This window comes from Macaca thibetana, chromosome 5 (assembly GCF_024542745.1).
Source record: "Macaca thibetana thibetana isolate TM-01 chromosome 5, ASM2454274v1, whole genome shotgun sequence".
Taxonomy (NCBI): Eukaryota; Metazoa; Chordata; class Mammalia; order Primates; family Cercopithecidae; genus Macaca; species Macaca thibetana.
Genome location: NC_065582.1, coordinates 94,628,501 through 94,649,415, shown reverse-complemented (window position 1 = coordinate 94,649,415; position 20,915 = coordinate 94,628,501). Strand labels below are relative to the sequence as shown.

Below are 20,915 nucleotides of genomic sequence, written 5' to 3'. Positions count from 1 at the left end.
GTATTTTCACACCCTTTTTAATAGTTTCTAATCCTCCTCTTTTAAAAATATATAATCTTGGGCACAAGTGAGATTATCTTATATGCTTAATATTGCCTGTTTGTCAGTAAATTGGAACTTACTACTTAGGATGTATTCTCATTGGTTCCTTCATTGGACTGATGTCAGTAAATACTGTAACCGATTATCACTACAGAGCAAATGAAGCGAGAGTTGGAGTAATATTGTGACCAACTGAAACATTTTTTTTAATGCAGGCTACATGAGACATGCCTTATGCATTTTTATAACTTTGGGACCCCCATAGACTTTTAACTTTATGCCAGTAGATACTTATTTTGAAACATTACTGTTGTTCCTAACAGTTGGTATTATCATGTAGTGGAGAGACGGGGGTATGAGGAGATTTGGTTTCCATTTGTGTGACCTTATGTGTGATACTTCACAGTCCATACATTTAAGGAATTGACTTCAACTCCTCAAAAATGTATTTTTGAAATAATAAATTCAATATGCAGTTCACTTTCTGCTTGACTTCACTCTTGCTTAGCCAGCCTCTCTTTGTATAGAAGCAAGGAGACATTTCACTTGGATACACAATGGGATAATGGAATGTGTTGTCCTTCAGTGCAAAAAGATTACCTAAAGGTTATGATAATGCCAAATACTTCCTTATGAAACTTGCTGTGGTTATACTTTGAATTATGATTTGTATCAATATGTAGGACTGATTCTCTTATTTTGAATTTTCATAATTTTGTATAAGCATTGGATTATCACTTAGTTCTGTCTTCATTAAAACTTGATGGGGAAATTTAGCTATGCAGAAGAGTGGAGAAAAGTTAACTACTTTCATTATCTAGAACATTATTTGCATTTCTTTTTTTAAAAGTAACATTTTTTCTTTAGATTGCCTGGATTACATGTTGGAGGGCTTTGAATGAGATTCACATACAACCTATTATCATTTACTTACAGCCACTAATAACAACAAAATTTGATCCAAAGAATCAAGGAACTTAGAAAATACACTTTGTTTTTATGTGTAATCCTTAATAATTTATATTTTTGTTGTTGTTTTGAGACAGAGTCCCTCTGTCACACAGGCTGGAGTGCAGTGGCGCGATCTCAGCTCACTGCAACATCTGCCTCCCAGTTCAAGTGATTCTCCTGTCTCAGCCTCCTGAGTAGCTGGGATTACAGGCGCCCACCACCACACCTAGCTTATTTTTGTATTTTTAGTAGAGACAGGGTTTCACCATGTTGACCAAGTTGGTCTCGAACTCCTGACCTCAAGTGATCTGCCCGTCTCAGCCTCCCAAAGTACTGGGATTACAGGCATGAGCCACTGCGCCTGGCCTAAAGTATTAAATAACTTTTTTTTCAATTTCATAAAACATTGAGAGGAAGGAAACACCTTAAATAAGATCATACCTATCTGGGCTTTTATTTTCCTCTTCTTTCTTTCTCCCCCACATCCTCATCTCTTTTTTGACTTCTTAATTGTGAATAAAGCTTCTGTAAATATATGTGGACAGGTTTTTATGTGGACATGTTTTCAGGTCCTTGAGATAAATATCAAGGAGCACAATTGCTGGATTGTCTGGTAAGCATATGTTTAGTTTTGTAAGAAACTGTCACTGTCTTCCAAGGTAGCCGTACCATTTGTATTCTCATCAGCAACAGATGAGAGTTACCCTTGCTCCCCATCCTCATCAGCGTTTGGTGTTATCTGCTGTTTTGGACTTTTGCCATTTTGACAGTCATATAGTGGTATCTTGTTTTAATTTGCAGCTCCCTAATGACATTTTGTTGGGCACTTGTTCATATGCATATTGCTACCTGTATCTTTGTTGAGGTGTCTATTGAGGTCTTTTGCCCATTTTTGATCAGTTTGCTGTCCTATTGTTGAGTTTTATGAGTTCTTTGTAGAATTTTGGATAACAGTTTTTTATCAAATACGTGTTTTACAAGTATTTTCTTCAAGTCTGTGGCTTGTCTGGCTTCTCATTCTCTTGATCTCTGGGATATCTACATTTTTCTTATCACAACAACTTTATTCATGTCAGTAAATTCATCTTTACAAGTTTCTCTGGCTGCATATCTAGAGCCTCTTGAGCCGTGTCAGATTCCCACAGTCAGCTCTTTTCTCTATAGCTCCCTTTATGTTCAGTTGAATTTCATTCCAGGATTATCAGTTTTTGTTCCTTTGCTGCACTTGCATCTTTGTTGGGAGTTCCCTCTTTTGATTCTTCATTTTTGTAAAATGTCAAAGGGATTTATCACTGGGCCACAAGCAGGCAATAGCAATACAACTACACACTTTGCTGTCTATGCAGGAATAAGAGATGTGCAGTGACCTCTGGCAGTCTTTGAAAGAAGTGACTGGTCACTGGTCATGATGTACGTAGGTTATTTACACAGGGATATGTGGACTGGAGAGCTATGAGCAAAGTTTGTGTTTTATGCAATTACAGGTAATTGTGGTAGCTGAAGTCCAAACCATTTTGGGGAAGGGGAAGAATGGTGTTGCTAAACCATTATGACTGCAATTCGTGCATGTTAGAACCTGTGCAAAGCAAGGTCTGCCTGTATTACATACTATTTTTCCGCCATTGTAAATGATGCGAAGCTATTCTGAAAGAAAAAGGTACTGCAGAAAGATTTGCTTGTGTTTGTGTTTTCCTTTTTAAAAATCAGAATATGGCTTAAAGTGGAAATCTTGGTGGAGTTGGGAAGGGAGCATATGGATTATCTGGCAGGCTGATGTACCTGTCTTATCTGGTAAGAGAGATGCCCCGAGAACAACAAACTTGAAGGCAACATGGATCAACTAGAGTTTGGTTTGGGGTCTTCGTTTTATCCAGTTAGCGATGGCAGGAATGGCTTGGACTTTCTTCCGTAAAGTCACCAGCCTTGGATGGATGTCCAACAGGTCAGGTTTAAAGACCAAAAGCGTGGTACTGCAAATCTCCCAGTAGAAATCTGCCCAAGTCACCTAATTTAAAGGAAACAAACTTTTCATTTGAACATAGAAAGTATAGCTGTATCGGCATTCCAAAATTAAAATTAGCTTATTAATCTAAAAGATTCAAAATAATCTTGTTATTACAAAAACAGAATGTGTATATGATAGAAGTTCAGAAAATTACTGATAATACCATACTCCAACACTCAGGTTACTACTATTAAACATTTTCGTGTATAAGATATTTTTCCATGCTGATAGATGTTGTTTTACTAAGATGAGATCTTAATGGTACATATTCTTAACCTTGTCCAGTCTCCACCTCTCTGTGACAATACATTTTCCTTATCCAATAACCAATATGTATTTTTCCATCTGTTCTAAAAATGCCCTTTACAGGACAAAGCAGGATCTATTCCAGGTCTAGGCATTTCATCTGGTTATGTCCATTAACTCTTCAAAACAGTACCCTTTTTTTCACATTACCAAATTATTGAAGATTTCACTCTAGTCCTACAGAAAGTTCTATCTTCAGGACCTTTGTATTTCATCTTACCTTGTTCCTTTGTACTACATAGTATAAAGGAAGGGGCACAGGTTACTCCTTTCAAGTGAAATATTTCAAGTGAAATATTTGTGGCTAAAATACATTGTATTGTATCACATAAAAAGAATATATGGGTGTCTAACCATTAGGGTATGCCAAGATTGGCCACTGGATTAGTGATGACAGTCTGGTCCTACCATTGTACAGTTGTATGTTTCTACCTTTGTGATTAGAAACCAATCTGTATGCTGTTACTTTGGCTCCATATGATTATCAAAGAGTGAAGTTTAAATGTGGACTACTCTTTTATCTTTTTGTATAGAATTTAATAAAGCTGATTGCTAGTGTTTCAGGAACTTACTAAACATCTGTCAGCCAAGAGAAGCTACTGGCTGGAAGATTCAGAATTCAGAATAAATCCAGAATTTATTCAAATATTTATCAAGCACCTACTGTGTGCCATGCCCAGGTCTAGGTGCTGGAGAGCAAGGTAGGATGCAAGCCCCTTCTCTGATGTAGCTTTTATATTTTAGAAGGGACAAACAATCAAATATGCAAAACGATGGGGGTTATGAAAAAAAAGTGAAGTTGTGATGGACTGTGACATGGTCAGGGAAGACTTTCAAGAGGTGACACTTTTTATATTAAGCCCAGGCTTAAATATAAAAAAGGATTGAGACCTGCAGTGATCAATCTGGGGATTAAGCGTTCCAGATATGGGGAAGAGCGTAAAGACCCTTAGGTGGGAGTGTGAGTTAAGTCTGAGGAACACACACACCAGTGGGTTTGGAGCACTGTGAAGAAGGGAGAGAGTGCTCAGAGATGAGATCAGAACATCATTTACAAAGGAATTTTAATAGAAAATGAAAAATAAATTCTTATAAATTATTCATTAAATAGGGCGGGGAGAGGAGCATTTTAGGAAAGGCTATGAGGGGAGTCAGAAGAAATGAAGGGGTATGTGAAGAGGTTGAAAGTTGAGAAAAAGATGTGGCAAGTTTACTTCTGTATCACCCAGAAGGGCTGAACAGGGCAGACAGCAGAGTGTCAGCCTGCTACAGAAAGCAATCTTATCTCCCAGAATGCAATCTCCCTGAAGGCAGGGACCGCCACTTGCCACAACTTGTAAATCAGGTTTAGATTGGATTTTTTGTCAAGACTACTCGTAGGTGGTAGTGTGCATAGTATCTGGTTTGTGATTATTGATGGTCTATGCCTACGCTAATTAATTTTTCTGGGGTTGGAAAGTGGTGACAGTTTGTATCAGTCTGTCTTATCAACTGGCATACTTTCATGAAGAGAAACATTTTCCAGTTGAGATATAAAATGCTTCATAATTTATCCTGATATAAAATACATATGAGTTTATACTGTTAGCTGTAGTTCAAGTTCAGGAATCGGGTATTTACTTGACCTTACTCACCTTACATCTTTATCTCCTTTCTCCCACATTGAAGATCCTGGTTCTCAGTGACATAAACACAATTTATTTTTGTACCCACAATATAAGTATAATAATACCAGAAAAAAAAATGCCAATAGTTTCTAGTACCACCAACAATATGATTACTGAAAATAGTATATGATTTTCTGTTCTAATCTAAGAGATATCTGTCTTAGATGTATAATCAAATTAGTGTGTTTTACAAATGGTACTTCTTGAAATAGTTATTCTCTAATAGAGTACATTTGTATTCTGTGTGTTCTCTATGCATCTCTTTTGCACAGTTAGGTTCATTTACTTCACTTTGATTTTTAGGATAGCTTTTTAAGTTTTTGCTGCTAATATATAATTATATAAAATACGGTTCCAAAGTCAAATCTATTTTTTAAAAAGGTTTATTTAAAGGAGTTTAAACCTTTGTTCTTGCTGTAAATTCTATTCCCTCCCTATAGGTAACTTTTTTTCAATAAGTTTTCATAGTTTTTTGGTTAGTCTTTTTATTCACTTGAATTTTTTAAGATATAAAACATACTCACAGAGTTACCAATAAGCCACTCTTTCCCCCCTAAATATGTGTCCAAGTCTTGCATAAGATGAGGCGCATTATATGTGAGCAGCTCATTGAACATCTGCTCCTAGGAGAAGGAGAAAATATCACTTTAAGAATAATGAGAAGAAAAGTAACATGATCTGAGGAGGAAGTAGATTTCTCCATCTTTATTCTCCCACATGAATTCAAGAAGAAAAAGAAGTAGCTAGATTTTTTATTCAATTTTATGACATGGAGATTTAGGTCTGATTCTCTATAGATGTGAGTCATCTCTTTATTGCTCATGGATAAAAAAATAAATAGTTTTGTGTCACCAGTTCTTACAGTTTCTTTGTGTATAATGACTAAATACCCACAAAATTTTTCTAACATTTTTTTACATTTATTTTTCTTACATTTATTAAAGCAAAATGATTCTATCTTTTTAGATTTCTAAAATTTCCCTCTTAACCTAGCTTTTTTAAAGCTAAATAATGTAACTGAAGGTAAAGAAACTTATTTTATTTCGTAAGGCTAGACTCTACTAGTTTGGCAGTTCTTCATTTCACTATTGCGTTTATAATGAATCATGATCTTGGGCCTTTATGTATTTTCTCATTGGACTACCATTGTGCCTTATTATCAGATTTGTCTATCTTGAATATCATCTATAAAATGCATCATCCAGTTATCCCTTCTTGATATATAAACTAATATTATTTAAAAATTAACATTCTTAGGGAAATATATATAAAACATCCATTTTTTAAATTGTCATTATTTTTCTACTTGAAGATCTGAAGACCAAATAATTTACTCAAGGCCTCTTTTTTTGATAAGAGATGTTTGTTTATATATAAGAATTCTGCCTGTTTGAGTCTTGGTTATGAAATAGAAGCCAAACTCAAAAATATAAAATGTATATATAATTTATTAATATATCTAAATGACGTATAATGAAATCCAGCCTTTATTAAGATAAGTCAGATAGTGGATACCACACCAATTTGCTGATTTACTTGCTGTTATGATTATGGCTTAGCCAGATGATATATACTACCACAACATAATGCCTTATATTTGTAAAGTACAATTTGCAAAAGCATCCTTACATACAGGTTGAGCCTCCCTAGTCCAAAAATCCAAAATGCTCCAAAATCCAAAACGTTTTGAGCATGGGCATGATGCCCAAAGGAATGCTCAGGGGAGCATCTCAGATGTCGATTCTCCAGATTCGGTATCCTCAACCAGTAAGTATAATGCAAATATTCCAAAATCTGAAGAAAACCCCAAGTCTGAGATACTTCTTGTCCCAAGAATTTCAAATAAGGGATACTCAACATGTACTTACATATGTTTGCCAGATTTAAAAACCGAAGCTTATAAAGCTTGTCATTATTTTGACTTTATGTACTTTCCCTTGTTCTATAAAGTGCTCTGTGGTCAGTATGTTCATAGTTTTAACAAAAACATTAGGTATGAGTCTTCCTGCTGCTTACACAGAATTTGTAATCCCAGTGAAGGGCAGTGAGTCGAGAACCATGTGGTGCTTGCCACAGGTCTGCTCACCTCAGTTGGCATCGGTCAGAAAGGCAATGGCCAAACTGATTGTTGGACAACTTTCCAAAAACTCCTGTGTGCACTCCTGGGAAATTCTGTTCTTCTAACATACATTTCCAGAGCTTCAGGTACACCAATGTTTGTGTATATGCAGAGTCAAAACTATTATATCTGTGCTATTGACTTCTTGAGCCCAGATTCTCTTTATAAGTTTGGTGAATTATTTCAGTCTAATGAAATATAAATTAATAAACAGTATAATTAGTATTTAAGTTTCATTTTAAAGTACAATCAACCAAAATAATATAGAGGATAAGATTTGATTACACCTCTTTTTTTTTTTTTCCAGATATATTTTAAAAAATACATTTCCTGATCCATCCTAGACAGCCACTCCTATAATAGCTTGATGGATTCAGAAATTTCTAGCCTCCCTTTTCAGAGAGTTATAAAGGAGGTTTTTTCACCCTGAGAAATTGTTGGTATGAAAGTCTAACAAACGGCTTTTAGGGAGGTTCGCATATTTCTCAAAAGCATTTTTATATATGCACTACCAAAATTATTTTGTGTTGGAACCAGGACATCAGAATGTCCTCAGGCCTTCTCATTCTTCTTCCCCATCCTGTTCTTTAGATGAGGAAATGGAAACACAGATCCATTAAATAACCAAAGTAACACTAATGATAAGTTCAAGGATTGTCATGGTGACCAATATCCAAGGACATCTTTTGTTTTTCTTTCTTTACATTGGAAATGGAATTTTTAGTGATAAATACTGTAACATTGTGTATATTTGGTAGATTTTTAAGGCACGTGTGACAAGAATATATTCACTATCCATCTTAAGTGCATCAATATTCTGCCTTTGAAATGTTCACCTGACCACAAGATGGCAGCAATGCAGCCCACTACCAACAGTCTAAGAAATGAAATGCAGAATGTGCATTTTTCATTATATATTAGCCAAGTCCTGCTTGTTAATTAGTCTGTAGCTATCAGCAATGTTTCTGCAACGTGTTCTGCCTTTGTATGATTTAATCGTGAACTTGGATTGCTATGTCCTTTGAAATTGTTTTTTGAAATAGGTGGTACATAAGAGAGTTGTTATTCTAATACGAAGGTAGAGTGTTACTCTTATGACAAATGTTCAAAGAATATTTTCCTCTGGGAGGTGGCCTCTGTTATGGAACCTCAGCCACAGAAAGATAGAAAATAGAAAAGTAGAGAAGAGCAAACTGATCAATTGATAGACTGCACATCAGGGGGGTCTTTGGTACATGGAACAAAAATCTTTAGACACTTCTAAATTGGAGATTATCTGTTTCTACATTTATAATGATATGTAAAATGCAGATGCCATGTCTGACAAATAGTGAAAACAACACCAAAGTATATAACTATTAATTATAATAGTTAATATTTATTTAACACTTCTTACCTAGCCATAGGCACATATGCTAACATTTAATCTTGCCAACATACTTCAAAGTAGAGCCTGTTATATCCCCACTTTGCAAAGAGTTTGAACTATAAATAGGGAGTTAAGTGACAGCTAGTAAGAAGGGAATCAGGATTTAAGCCTGGCAGTTTGACTCCAGAGCCTAAATGTACTTACGTCAAAAAGTTGTATTTCTATCATCAAAGCTGAGCTTTATTTCCTGGCTAGGCCTATATATATATGTGTGTGTTTGCAGACCCTACACACCTTACATTTATATCATGGAGTCAGTCAATGTAAATACTTTTGTGTCCAGATATCTCTATTCAAATCAGAAGGTGCTAATTAAATAGTATTTACAATAAATACTAAGTAGATAGTATGTGCTTAAATATGTGCTTAAGTAAATTGATAAGACTGCCTGCCATCTGTGCTGTGGCTTTCGGCTATCGGCTTTAGCTTTAACATGTACATAAATATTCATACACAGCTGTTTTGAACAGCTGCTTGCACTGCAGCATTATACCCAGTGGTTAAGAACCTGGGGTTCGAGTCAGTGACGATTTGAATTCCTTCTGCACCACTTCTAGCTGAACAATTTTGGGTAAGTTGTTTACACTACATGAAACTCTGTTTTCTTACCTGGAAGATGAGGATAAAAACAGTTTCATTCTAAAGGGATGCTTAAATTTGTTACTTTAAGCAATTGTATATCTAGGTGATGAGACTATGGGATCTAAATTCAGCTGTTTGGGCTCAGTTCACAGTTCTGTCAGTTGTGTGACTTTGGGCAACTCTGTAACTTCCGTCTCTCAGTATCTTCATCTGGAAAGTGAGCATGACAATAAAAAGCACTTATCTTGAAGGAGGAGAAGGAGGGCTGACTGAGATAACACAGGGAAAGAGCTGAGAGTAACACAGGCACATGGTGTGCATTTGATGAGTGTGGTTCTGATCACTTATTCAACAAGTGTGTAATGCCTACTACATAAAAGGCAACTGTGATGGCGGTGTGGGATCAGTTGAATAATACAGACATGATTCCTGCCCCCCTGATGCATCCAGCTTGAGGAGACAAGCAACAAACAAGTAAATATATTTTAAAATAGAGACTGTAATGAGTGTCCTAAAGGAAACCACTAGAAGCTGTAATAAAGATGTCTATTTAGAATTCTGCATAAAGATGAATAATTTGACAAATATATATCATTTGACTTTCATCTCTAAACCACAGTAATGAATATTTTTAAAAAGATAGATCTCACAAGGAAGTGGAAAGAGAGGAGATAAGAGCAAATAAAATCTGAAGCTAGTAAGCAGATGGGTGAATGGCACCTGCAAAAAGAAAGCCAAGAACCAATTCCATCAACAACACGAATTCCTTAAATGGCTCAGGAAATGACCGGATATGTCTAGAACTGGGGTTAAGGAGGTTTGGGAGGGCATAAAATGAGGATTGGTGGAAAACTATTAAGCGGTTTTAGCATGGGATGTTCTTCATTTTACATTGCTAGGCAGCTGTCCCTTCCCCATTCTTAGCAGAAAATAGCCTAAGAATTTTTATAAATTTAGAAGCACAATATCAGAAATTTAGAACTCAAGGACTGATGAAGTTGAGAAATGCTTTCTAAAAGTAATGCAGAAAAGCAAAGAGATGGGAAACAGGAAAAGAGCCAACATCTGAATTACTGGAATTCTACTATAATGGAACAAAGAAAATAAAGGGGGAGGAAATCATTAAAGGGGAGGAAAAAATTAAAGGAAATTTCCTTGAACTAAAAGGACATGGGTCCCGGATTGAATGGACTCACCAAGGAAACAGCACAATGGATGAAAACAAGATCATACCAAGACTCATCATTGAAAAATTTTAGAACTCTAAGGGCATGTGTTTTATAATCTTTCAGAGTGGAAAAAAAAAATGGGTCACATACAAAGGATCAGTAATTAAATTGGACGCAAACTTCTCAACAGCCTTTCAAATACTAATGAAAAATTACTTTCATCAGAATTCTACACCCAGCCCAACTATAAAACAGGTTTGAGAATAAAATAAAAACATCTTTAGATGAATAATGCCCCCAAAGCCTCAAACTGTTATTTCCTATGACCAGTAAGCTCTTGGAGGATTGTTCCACAAAAACAAGGAAAGAAAACAGGAGAATGAACCCAGGAAATGATTTAAAAAAAAAAAAAATTCAGGGTAACAATAAAGATCTCAGGATGACAACTGTGACCAAGTATCTAGGACAACCATACTGGAGTGAAGCAGTGTGACTCACAAGATAGACATATCCATACCATCTGTCATAGTCATATCTGCTGTCATCAAACCTTCATTTTAGCTTTTGGAATACTAGAGGATGTCCCCCCAAATAAACAATGGAGTAAACAAAGAAAGAAGGCAGCATCCAGAAACAGGACTCCAACTCCACAGAATGGCATCCCTGGAATGACGATGTGCAGAAATGATGATGCTGTGCAGAATGATGACAGCTGTGCAGAAAACCTAGAGAACTCCGCAAAGAATGGAAGCCTCCTAGACGGAGCGCTCCAAGAAATATTGGAAGTAACAGATGAACTGATATTACGTTGATCTTGTGGAAAATCGTATTGGCAGGCTATTGGATACTGTGGAAAGTCAGCAATAAAAGTAAAAAGAAGCAAAAGAAAGCAATTACTAATTTTGAGGAAGAAAAGTGAGAAAGGAAATATTATAAAAGCATACTACAGTGCACAGTTCTGTGCGTTATTTGTGTAGCATACTAATCACAGAATATTAATTTAACCAAAAGATTTTCACATCACAATATTGGGAGCTTGGTGAAAGGGAAGCAGAGAGGATGACTATGTAAGAGAAAAATTGTTATTACAGGTTGAGATCCCTTATCCAACATGCTTGGGAACAGAATAGTCTTGAATTCCAGATTTTTTCAGATTTTGGAATATTTGCATATACATAATGAGATATCTTGGGGATGGGACCTAATCTAAATACAAAATTCACTTATGTTTTATTTGCACCTTATACACATAGACTGAAGGTAATTTTATACAGTATTTTCAATAATTTTGCACATTTGCCAAAGTTTGTGTTAAGTACTTACATGGGGAATTTTCCACTGGTGCTGTCATCTTGGTGCTTAAAACGTTTTGGAGTTTGGGGCATTTTGGATTTCAGATTTGCAGGTTAGGAATGCTTAACCTGTACTATCATAAGTCCTTAGAAATAATTTACAATTGGTCAATCAGAGGAAGTCATTTTTTTTTTTTTTTTTTTTTTTTTTTTGAGGCGGAGTCTCGCTCTGTCGCCCAGGCTGGAGTGCAGTGGCACTATCTCAGCTCACTGCAAGCTCCGCCTCCCGGGTTCACGCCATTCTCCTGCCTCAGCCTCCCGAGTAGCTGGGACCACAGGCGCCGCCACCGCGCCCGGCTAGGTTTTTGTATTTTTTTAGTAGAGACGGGGTTTCACCGTGTTAGTCAGGATGGTCTCGATCTCCTGACCTCGTGATCCGCCCATCTCAGCCTCCCAAAGTGCTGGGATTACAGGCTTGAGCCACCGCGCCCGGCCGGAAGTCATATTTACATATCCTATAGAAATATGGAAATGTGTAAATCCTAAAGAAACTGTTAAATTTTTTAAAGGGTTGCATCTGAGGAGGAGTTAATGTGAAGGGGTATACAAGGGAATTGCTGTACTTTATTTTAAACTTTTAAAATATAATTTGATATTTTAAAACTATACATATTGTTTTGATATAAAGGAACTTTCTAAGGCACCTAACAATGTCTGACAGGTGGTATGTGATTAATACTAGGAATAGCAAATGGATCACATTACTTTCACATCTTGCTTTTTCTCTGCCCAAGGAAAACATGACATGAAATCGTCCAGTGTGTCCACAATAGCATCAACTTGACATTGTTCCATTTCTGTGTTTCCAGCCAAATCTATGGAATAGAGAGAGGCCCATCAATATGTTTAATGTACTATATTAAAAAGTTTGTTTTTAACAGATAGTATATTCATATGGTTGAAAATTCAAAAGTGCATAAAACAATATCCAGTGAGACTAGCTTCCATCCACCACATTTTGCTCCCTTACCTACCTACCTTACCAGTAGCCACCTTAATTAGTATTCTTCCATTATTTCTTTATGAAAATGCAAGCAAATAAAAACATATATCCCACTAGATATGCTTCCTCATCCCATGTCCCCTACATATCTTTCTTTACAAGTATCCAAAGGGTGTACTTGCTCTTTTTTTTTTTTTTTTTTTTTTCTGGCTACATGAGATTCCTTGAGGTAGATGTGCCACAATTTATTTAACTAGCCTCAACTGATTAGGTTTGTTTCCAGTCTTTTGTTAATATAATCAACACTACAAGAAATAACCTGTACCTACATTATAATTCATTTTGTATAAAGAATTATTTTTATTTTTGCAGACAGTTTTTGTCAGGAGCATTTGTTTTCTGACTGGAGACTAAAAAATTTAAATAATAGAGGGTTTTTTTTTCTTTTGTTTGTTAATCATTATTTTTGGTAATAAATCATTGGTCTTCCTAAAAATTTTCTCAATGGTGCCAATTTAAAATGCTTCTGTGTAGAAGCCTTCTAAAATGGATTGCTTTTGTAAAACTTTATAAATTTATTAAAAATTAAGAAACTATACTGACAGTGGATGAATTGGATGCAAATTATACCTCAATAAAGGTGTTAAAATTGAAAGAAAATTCTTGAGTGATTTAGAGTTCCTCTGTAAACTATATTTTTGTGTGTGTAATATTCAAAGGTTGATTATTATTCTTTCTGACCTTGAATAGTCTTCAGAATTCTTCACTCATTTTCATCCCTACTTTGACTTACACCTCAAGGCTTCAGCTAAAACTTTGTGGAGGTGACTCCTTATTCAATATTTTTAGTCCTAAACCACAGGCTCATTTTTTTCAGCATCCTTTTGTATATATTTCTGATTACTCTTTTGGCACCTGAACATTCTTCTACAAATCCTCAAATGCAGTCATCACACCATTTCTCAAACCAGCTCTCCTTTTTTTTACCCAACAAATAATTACGGGCCTCAACTGTGACTCAGCCCCAAGTAGGGGCTGTATATAGTAGCATTGAATAGAAGAGGTAAATTCCTTGCCTGAATGGCACTTATGGTCAACTGGAAAAGGCAGACATCGAGGAGGGTATTGAAAGTTGAAAAAAGTATTTTAAACAGAAAAGAGAAGGAAACGGAAGAGAAGAGGAGGAGAAGGAGGAAGAGAAGGAGGACGTAGCAGTACATAGTGCATTGAGAATGGCAAACTCTGTCTATGCTATACCTCTCCTGGTTAAATAGACTGCCTTCCACATCATAACATCTATCTACTGTCTCTAAGATGATTCTACATCCACAAATTTTTCATATTTTTCTTGGTCTCTCTTCTTTGCCATCTGGATCATTTCACTTATCTCCTAATGTGCTTCCCTGCAGTAGCCACAAATACAAAGTAACCACAATAATCTTCCCAAAATGCATAGCAGTAGTTATGCTGCTCTTCTAGATAAAAACCTACAATTGCGTAAGAAAAAGAGTCAATACTCTAGATCTTTCTAGAACTTTCTAATCAAATCCAATCCATTCTAAGCATTTCTCTAATTCTCTTCCACCTGCAAATTTGAAGTTCATTCTTCTTCTCATGCCATTTTCTCTCTACTTAGAATGTTCTAGCCCAGAGATTCTCAAAGTGAGATCCATGGACCACCTGCATCATCTGGGAAATTGTTGAGAATGCAAATTCTTGGGCCCCACCCAAGGTCTGCTGACTCAAAGTTGCACAAAGTATACTTTAATGAGCATCCAGGTGACCCTGATGCACATAAAGCTTGAAAAGCACTGCCTAGGTCCAAGTCTTTCTCTTGAAATTCTAGCTATCTTTGAGCCTAAACCTAATTTTTTTTTTTTTTTTTTTTTTTTTTTTTTTTTTTTTTTTGAGACGGAGTCTCGCTATGTCGCCCAGGCTGGAGTGCAGTGGCCGGATCTCAGCTCACTGCAAGCTCCGCCTCCCGGGTTTACGCCATTCTGCTGCCTCAGCCTCCCGAGTAGCTGGGACTACAGGCGCCCGCAACCTCGCCCGGCTAGTTTTTTTGTATTTTTTAGTAGAGACGAGGTTTCACCGTGTTAGCCAGAATGGTCTCGATCTCCTGACCTCGTGATCCGCCCGTCTCGGCCTCCCAAAGCGCTGGGATTACAGGCTTGAGCCACCGCGCCCGGCCTCTTCTAAACTTTCAAAATAACTTTATTTGTTGAAACATGTTAGTGTAACACAAACCTTTGTATTTTTAAAATACACCATTTCATTCCAAAATGAGGTCTAGTGTTCATGGCCCATTTTATTTGTGAGCTAACTATGTATGTGTCTATGGCTTGGATCATAGCAGTGGCAATGGTGGTGGGGAGATAGGTTTGAGAGAATGGTGATTCTACAGATTGATTGAAAGAAAGGAGTTTTAAAAGAAGCCAAAGGTAGCCTTTGGCTCAAAAAGGGTGTGTGAATAGTATGAGGGAAGAGAGAAGCAGACAATGGAGCATAGGATGGGAGAAAGTGTGTCAGGCAAAAACAAGAACAATTTCTATTGTTGCTCTTCTAATATCATGGGTGCGGGCACTAATGCAACAATCCAGAAGCCAACTATCCCCTTCAAGCTTCCTCAGATGGCACTGAGTGGAAGCAAAGAAACTCCCTTTCTATTTTTTTCAGCATGATTAGGATGAAGGACATTACTGACTATATAATTTTAATAGTGTAAGAAATTTCAACCTCCATATGCCATATGTATTTTCTGCTAAGTAATTTTCTCTGATAACTTATAATATGCATACTAGCAAAAGTTTGGAATGAAACATACCTGTCCAATTTTTCAGCTAAACTCTAACAAAGGCTTGGAGAGCAAACAGATATAAGGCAGGAAAAGCAGGAGGCAATATAAAATAAAATTGTCTAATTGTCTAGGGAACTCATGGAAAGTTAAACTGATACAGGTGGTATATTTATACTTTTCTCTATTATTTAATTCCATTCTTATTTGTACTATAGTATGCTATGCCAAACTCATTTAATGCATATTGAATATATATCGTGTTTGTTTCAGTTATCAAAAATCTTAAGCACTTATTGTGTTTATTACATGTTTATTACATGTTACCTGTGTTTTTAGTCAAATATCTTGCTATTGCTAGGCTCTGGTGAAGGGTAAGTCCATCAACTTCCAAAATGGGGATTTTTCCAAATGGGAGAGCTTAAAATAAAATGAGCAAATAATTAACGTCATAACAAAACCAAAAGTTATATTACTTCCATTTTTACTGATAATTGTGAAAACAAAGCATGATTTTATGAAATCATGAAATTTTAAAATATTTTTAAAGGAACACTTGACAACCTGTAGTGGAATATTTACATTTTATAAGTTTTGTTTAAGTTGTTAGAAAACCTGATTTAAAGTTAGTGACAGAATTGGTTCTTAAACCCAGGTTTATAGTGATACCATATGCTATACTGTATTTTACATGCTTAATATTAAAAATAAATTCTTTTAAACGTCATTATTTTTTGTAGCCTCAATTGCAGATTATTAAAATCATAGTCTGAGGATTATGAAGATTTTGATTTACATATTGAGTTATGGTAAGAACTTAGCCATAGCCTTTTTAAAATTAATACATAATAATTGCACATACTATGGGGTACATGATACATGCACACAATGTAATGATCAAGAAACTTTTTATTTCTTATTTAATTTCTTCATTGACCCAGTGAACATTCAGGACCATGTTGTTTAATTTCCATATATTTGTATAGTTTCCAAAGCTCTTTTTATTATTGATTTCTAGTTTTATTCCATTGTGATCTGAGAAAATACTTGATATAATTTCAATTTTTAAAAATTTATTGAGATGTGTTTTGTGGCTTAACATATGGCCCATCCTGTGTGCTGCTAAGAAGAATGAGGATTCTGTAGCTTATGGATAAAAAAACATATTTTTTTGAGATGGAGTCTCACTCTGTCACCGAGGCTGGAGTGCAGTGGTGCAATCTCCGCTCACTGCAACTGGGCTGGAGTCTCTCGCTCTGTCACTGAGGCTGGAGTGCAGTGGTGCGATCTCAGCTCACCACCTGCCAGGTTCAAGCAATTCTCCTGCCTCAGCCTCCTGAGTAGCTGGGACTCCAGGTGCGTGCCACCACACCCAGATAAGTTTTGTATTTTTAGTAGAGATGGGGTTTTGCTATGTTGGCCAGGCCAGTCTTGAATTCTTGACCTCAAGTGATCCACCTACCTCAGCCTCCCCAAGTACTAGGATTACAGGCGTGATCAACCACTCCCAGCCTATGGATGAAATGTTCTGTAAATGTCTGTTAGTTCCGTTTGGTCTATAGCACAGATTCAGCCCAATGTTTCTTTATTGGTTTTCTGGCTAGATTATCTGTCCGGTGCTGACAGGGGAATGTTGACATCCCCAACTCTTATTACGTTAGGATCTATCTCTAACTTTAGTTTTAACAATATTTGCTTCATATATTTGGGTGCACATATACTTAAAATTGTTATATCCTCTTGCTGAATTGACCACTTTATTATTATATAATGACTTTGTATTTTTTTCCTTTTTTAATTAAAGTCTATTTTGTCTGCTATAAATATTGCTACTCCTGCATGCTTTTGGTTTCTGTTTGTATGGAATTTTTTTTCCCATTCCTTCATTTTTAGTCTATGTGTGTCTTTTTCAGGTGAAAGGAGTTAATTGTAGGCAGCTCAGCCACTTTGTATCCTTTTAACTGGGGAATTTAAATCATTTATATTCATTGATAGATGAGGGCTTACTCCTGTCATTTTGTGAAACGTTTTCTGATTGTTTTGTATACTTTTTTCTTTATTCCTCTCATTATTTATGTTTGTGATTTAGTGGTTATCTATAGTAATAACTTTTGATTTATTTCTCTTTCTCATTTATGTATCTACTCTACCAGTTAGTTTTATACTTTCATGTATTTTCATGCTGGTAGATATCATCCTTTCACTTCCAGATGTAGGGCTTCCTTAAGCATTTCTTGTAGGGCCAGTCTATTGGTGATACATTTCCTCAGAAAGACTATTTCTCCTTCTTTTTTTTTTTTTTTTTAATTATACTTTAAGTTCTAGGGTATAGGTTAGGTGCACAATGTGCAGGTTTGTTACATATGTATACAAGTACCATGTTGGTGTGCTGCACCCATTAACTCGTCATTTACATTAGGTATTTCTCCTAATGCTATCCCTCCCGCCTCACTCCACCCCAAGACAGGCCCTGGTGTGTGATGTTCCCCATCCTTTGTCCACGTGCTCTCATTGTTCAGTTCCCACCTATGAGTGAGAACATGCGGTGTTTGGTTTTCTGTCCTTGCAATAGCTTGCTCAGAATGATGGTTTCCATCTTCACCCATGTCCCTACAAAGGACACAAACTCATCCTTTTTTATGGCTGCATAGTATTCTATGGTGTATCTGTGCCACATTTTATTAATCCAGTCTATCATTGGTGGACATTTGGGTTGGTTCCAAGTCTTTGCTATTGTGAATAGTGCCGCAGTAAACACAGGTGTGCATGTGTCTTTATAGTAGCATAATTTATAATCCTTTGGGTATATACCCAGTAATGGGATGGCTGAGTCAAACAGTATTTCTAGTTCTAGATCCTTGAGGAATCATCACACTCTCTTCCACAATAGTTGAATTAGTTTACAGTCCCACCAACAGTGTAAAAGCGTTCCTATTTCTCCACATCCTCTCCAGCCTGATCTGTTGTTTCCTGACTGTTTAATGATCACCATTCCTCTCCAGCACCTGTTGTTTCCTGACTTTTTAATGATTGCCATTCTAACTGGTATGAGATTGTATCTCATTGTGGTTTGGATTTGCATTTCTCTGATGACCAGTGATCATGAGCATTTTTACATGTGTCTGTTGGCTGCATAAATGTCTTCTTTTGAGAAGTGTCTGTTCATATCCTTTGCCCACTTTTTGATGGGTTGTTTGATTTCTTCTTGTAAATTTGTTTAAGTTCTTTGTAGATTCTGGATATTAGCCCTTTGCCAGATGGGTAGATTGCAAAACTTTTCTCCCATTCTGTAGGTTGCCTTTTCACTCTGATGGTAGTTTCTTTTGCTGTGCAGAAGCTCTTTAGTTTACTTAGATCCAAGTTGTCAATTTTGGCTTTTGTTGCCATTGCTTTTGTTGGTTTAGTCATGAAGTCCTTGCTCATGCCTATGTCCTGTATGGTATTGCCTAGGTTTTCTTTTAGGGTTTTTATGGTTTTCGATCTAACATTTAAGTCTTTAATCCATTTTGATTCAATTTTTGTATAAGGTGTCAGGAAGGGATCCAGTTTCAGCTTCTACATATGGTTAGCCAGTTTTCCCAGCACCATTTATTAAATAGGGAATCCTTGTCCTATTGCTTGTTTTTGTCAGGTTTGTCAAAGATCAGATGGTGGTAGATGTGTGGTGTTATTACTGAGGGCTCTGTTCTGTTCTGTTGGTCTATCTCTCAGTTTTGGTACCAGTACCATGCTGTTTTGGTTACTGTAGCCTTGTAGTATAGTATGAAGTCAAGTAGCATTTTGTTCTTTTGGCTTAGGATTGTCTTGGCAATGCGGGCTCTTTTTTGGTTCCATATGAACTTTAAAGTAGTTTTTTCCAATTCTGTGAAGAAAGTCATTGGTAGCTTGATGGGGATGGCACTGAATCTATAAATTACCATGGGCAGTAGGGCCATTTTCATGATACTGATTCTTTCTATCCATGAGCATGGAATGTTCTTCCATTTGTTTGTGTCCTCTTTTATTTCACTGAGCAGTGGTTTGTAGTTCTCTTTGAAGAGGTCCTTCACATCTCTTGTAAGTTGGATTCCTAGGTATTTTATTTTCTTTGTAGCTATTGTAAATGGGAGTTCACTCATGATTTGGCTGTTTGTCTATTACTGGTGTATAGGAATGCTTGTGGTTTTTGCACATTGATTTTGTATCCTGAGATTTGCTGAAGTTGCTTATCAGCTTCAGGAGATTTTGGACCGAGACGATGGGGTTCTCTAAATATACAATCATGTCATCTGCAAACAGGGACAATTTAACTTCCTCTTTTCCTAATTGAATACCCTTTATTTCTTTCTCTTGCCTGATTGCCCTGGCAAGAACTTCCAACACTATGTTGAATAGGAGTGGTGAGAGAGGGCATCCCTGTCTCATACCAGTTTTCAAAGGGAATGCTTCCAGTTTTTGCCCATTCAGTATGATATTGGTTGTGGGCTTGTCATAAATAGCTCTTAGTATTTTTGAGATATGTTCCATCAATACCTAGTTTATTGAGAGTTTTTAGCATAAAGGGCTGTTGAATTTTGTCGAAGCCCTTTTCTGCATATATGAGATAATCATGTGGTTTTTGCCTTTGGTTCTGTTTATGTGATGGATTACGTTTATTGATTCACATATGTTGAACCAGCCTTGCATCCCAGGGATGAAGCCCACTTGATCTTGGTGGATAAGCTTTTTGATGTGCTGCTGGATTCGATTTGCAAGTATTTTATTGAGGACTTTCACATCCATGTTCATCAGGGCTATTGGTCTAAAATTCTCTTTTTTTGTTGTGTCTCTGCCAGGCTTTGGCATCAGGATGATACTGGTCTCACAAAATGAGTTAGGGAGGATTCCCTCTTTTTCTATTGATTGGAATAGTTTTGGGAAGGAATGGTACCAGCTCTTCTTTGTATCTCTGGTAGAATTCGGCTATGAATCTGTCTGGTCCTGGACTTTTTTGGTTGGTAGGCTATTAATTACTGCCTCAATTTCAGAGCCTGTTACTGGTCTATTCAGGGATTCAACTTCTTCCTGGTTTAGTCTTGGGAGGGTGTATTGTCCAGGAATGTATCCATTTCTTCTAGATGTTCTAGTTTATTTGTGTAGAGGTGTTTATAGTATTCTCTGGTGTTAATCTGTATGTCGGTGGGATTGGTACTGATATCCCCTTTATCACTTTTTATTGAGTCTATTTGATTCTTCTCTCTTTTCTTCTTTATTAGTCTTGCTAGTGGTCTATCAATTCTGTTGATCTTTTCAAAAAACCAGCTCCTGGATTCATTGATTTTTTGAAGGTTTTTTTTTTATTTCTCTATCTCCTTCAGTTCTAACTATTTCTTGCCTTCTGCTAGCTTTTGAATTTGTTTGCTCTTGCTTCTCCAGTTATTTTAATTGTGATGTTAAGGTGTTGATTTTAGATCTTTCCCGCTTTCTCTCTTTCATTTAGTGCTATAAATTTCCCTCTACACACTGCTTTAAATGTGTCCCAGAGATCCTGGTATGTTGTGTCTTTGTTCTCATTGGTTTCAAATAACATCTTTATTT

At 36.4% G+C, this 20,915-nt stretch overlaps 1 protein-coding gene across 2 annotated transcripts in view; it reads right to left on the bottom strand.

Moving 5' to 3' along the window:
- Nucleotides 1–2,651: 2,651 nt before the first annotated feature.
- Nucleotides 2,652–20,915, bottom strand: part of HPGDS (hematopoietic prostaglandin D synthase) — a 43,877-nt gene continuing 25,613 nt past the window's right edge. For both annotated transcript variants that reach the window (XM_050792463.1, XM_050792461.1), the window contains 4 exons: nucleotides 15,687–15,779; nucleotides 12,328–12,437; nucleotides 5,496–5,594; nucleotides 2,652–2,998 (listed from right to left, as the gene is read on the bottom strand). In XM_050792463.1, the coding sequence (XP_050648420.1) occupies nucleotides 2,834–2,998; nucleotides 5,496–5,594; nucleotides 12,328–12,437; nucleotides 15,687–15,779 (467 nt within the window). In that variant the 3' untranslated portion in view covers nucleotides 2,652–2,833. The remainder of the gene's footprint in view (nucleotides 2,999–5,495; nucleotides 5,595–12,327; nucleotides 12,438–15,686; nucleotides 15,780–20,915) is intronic.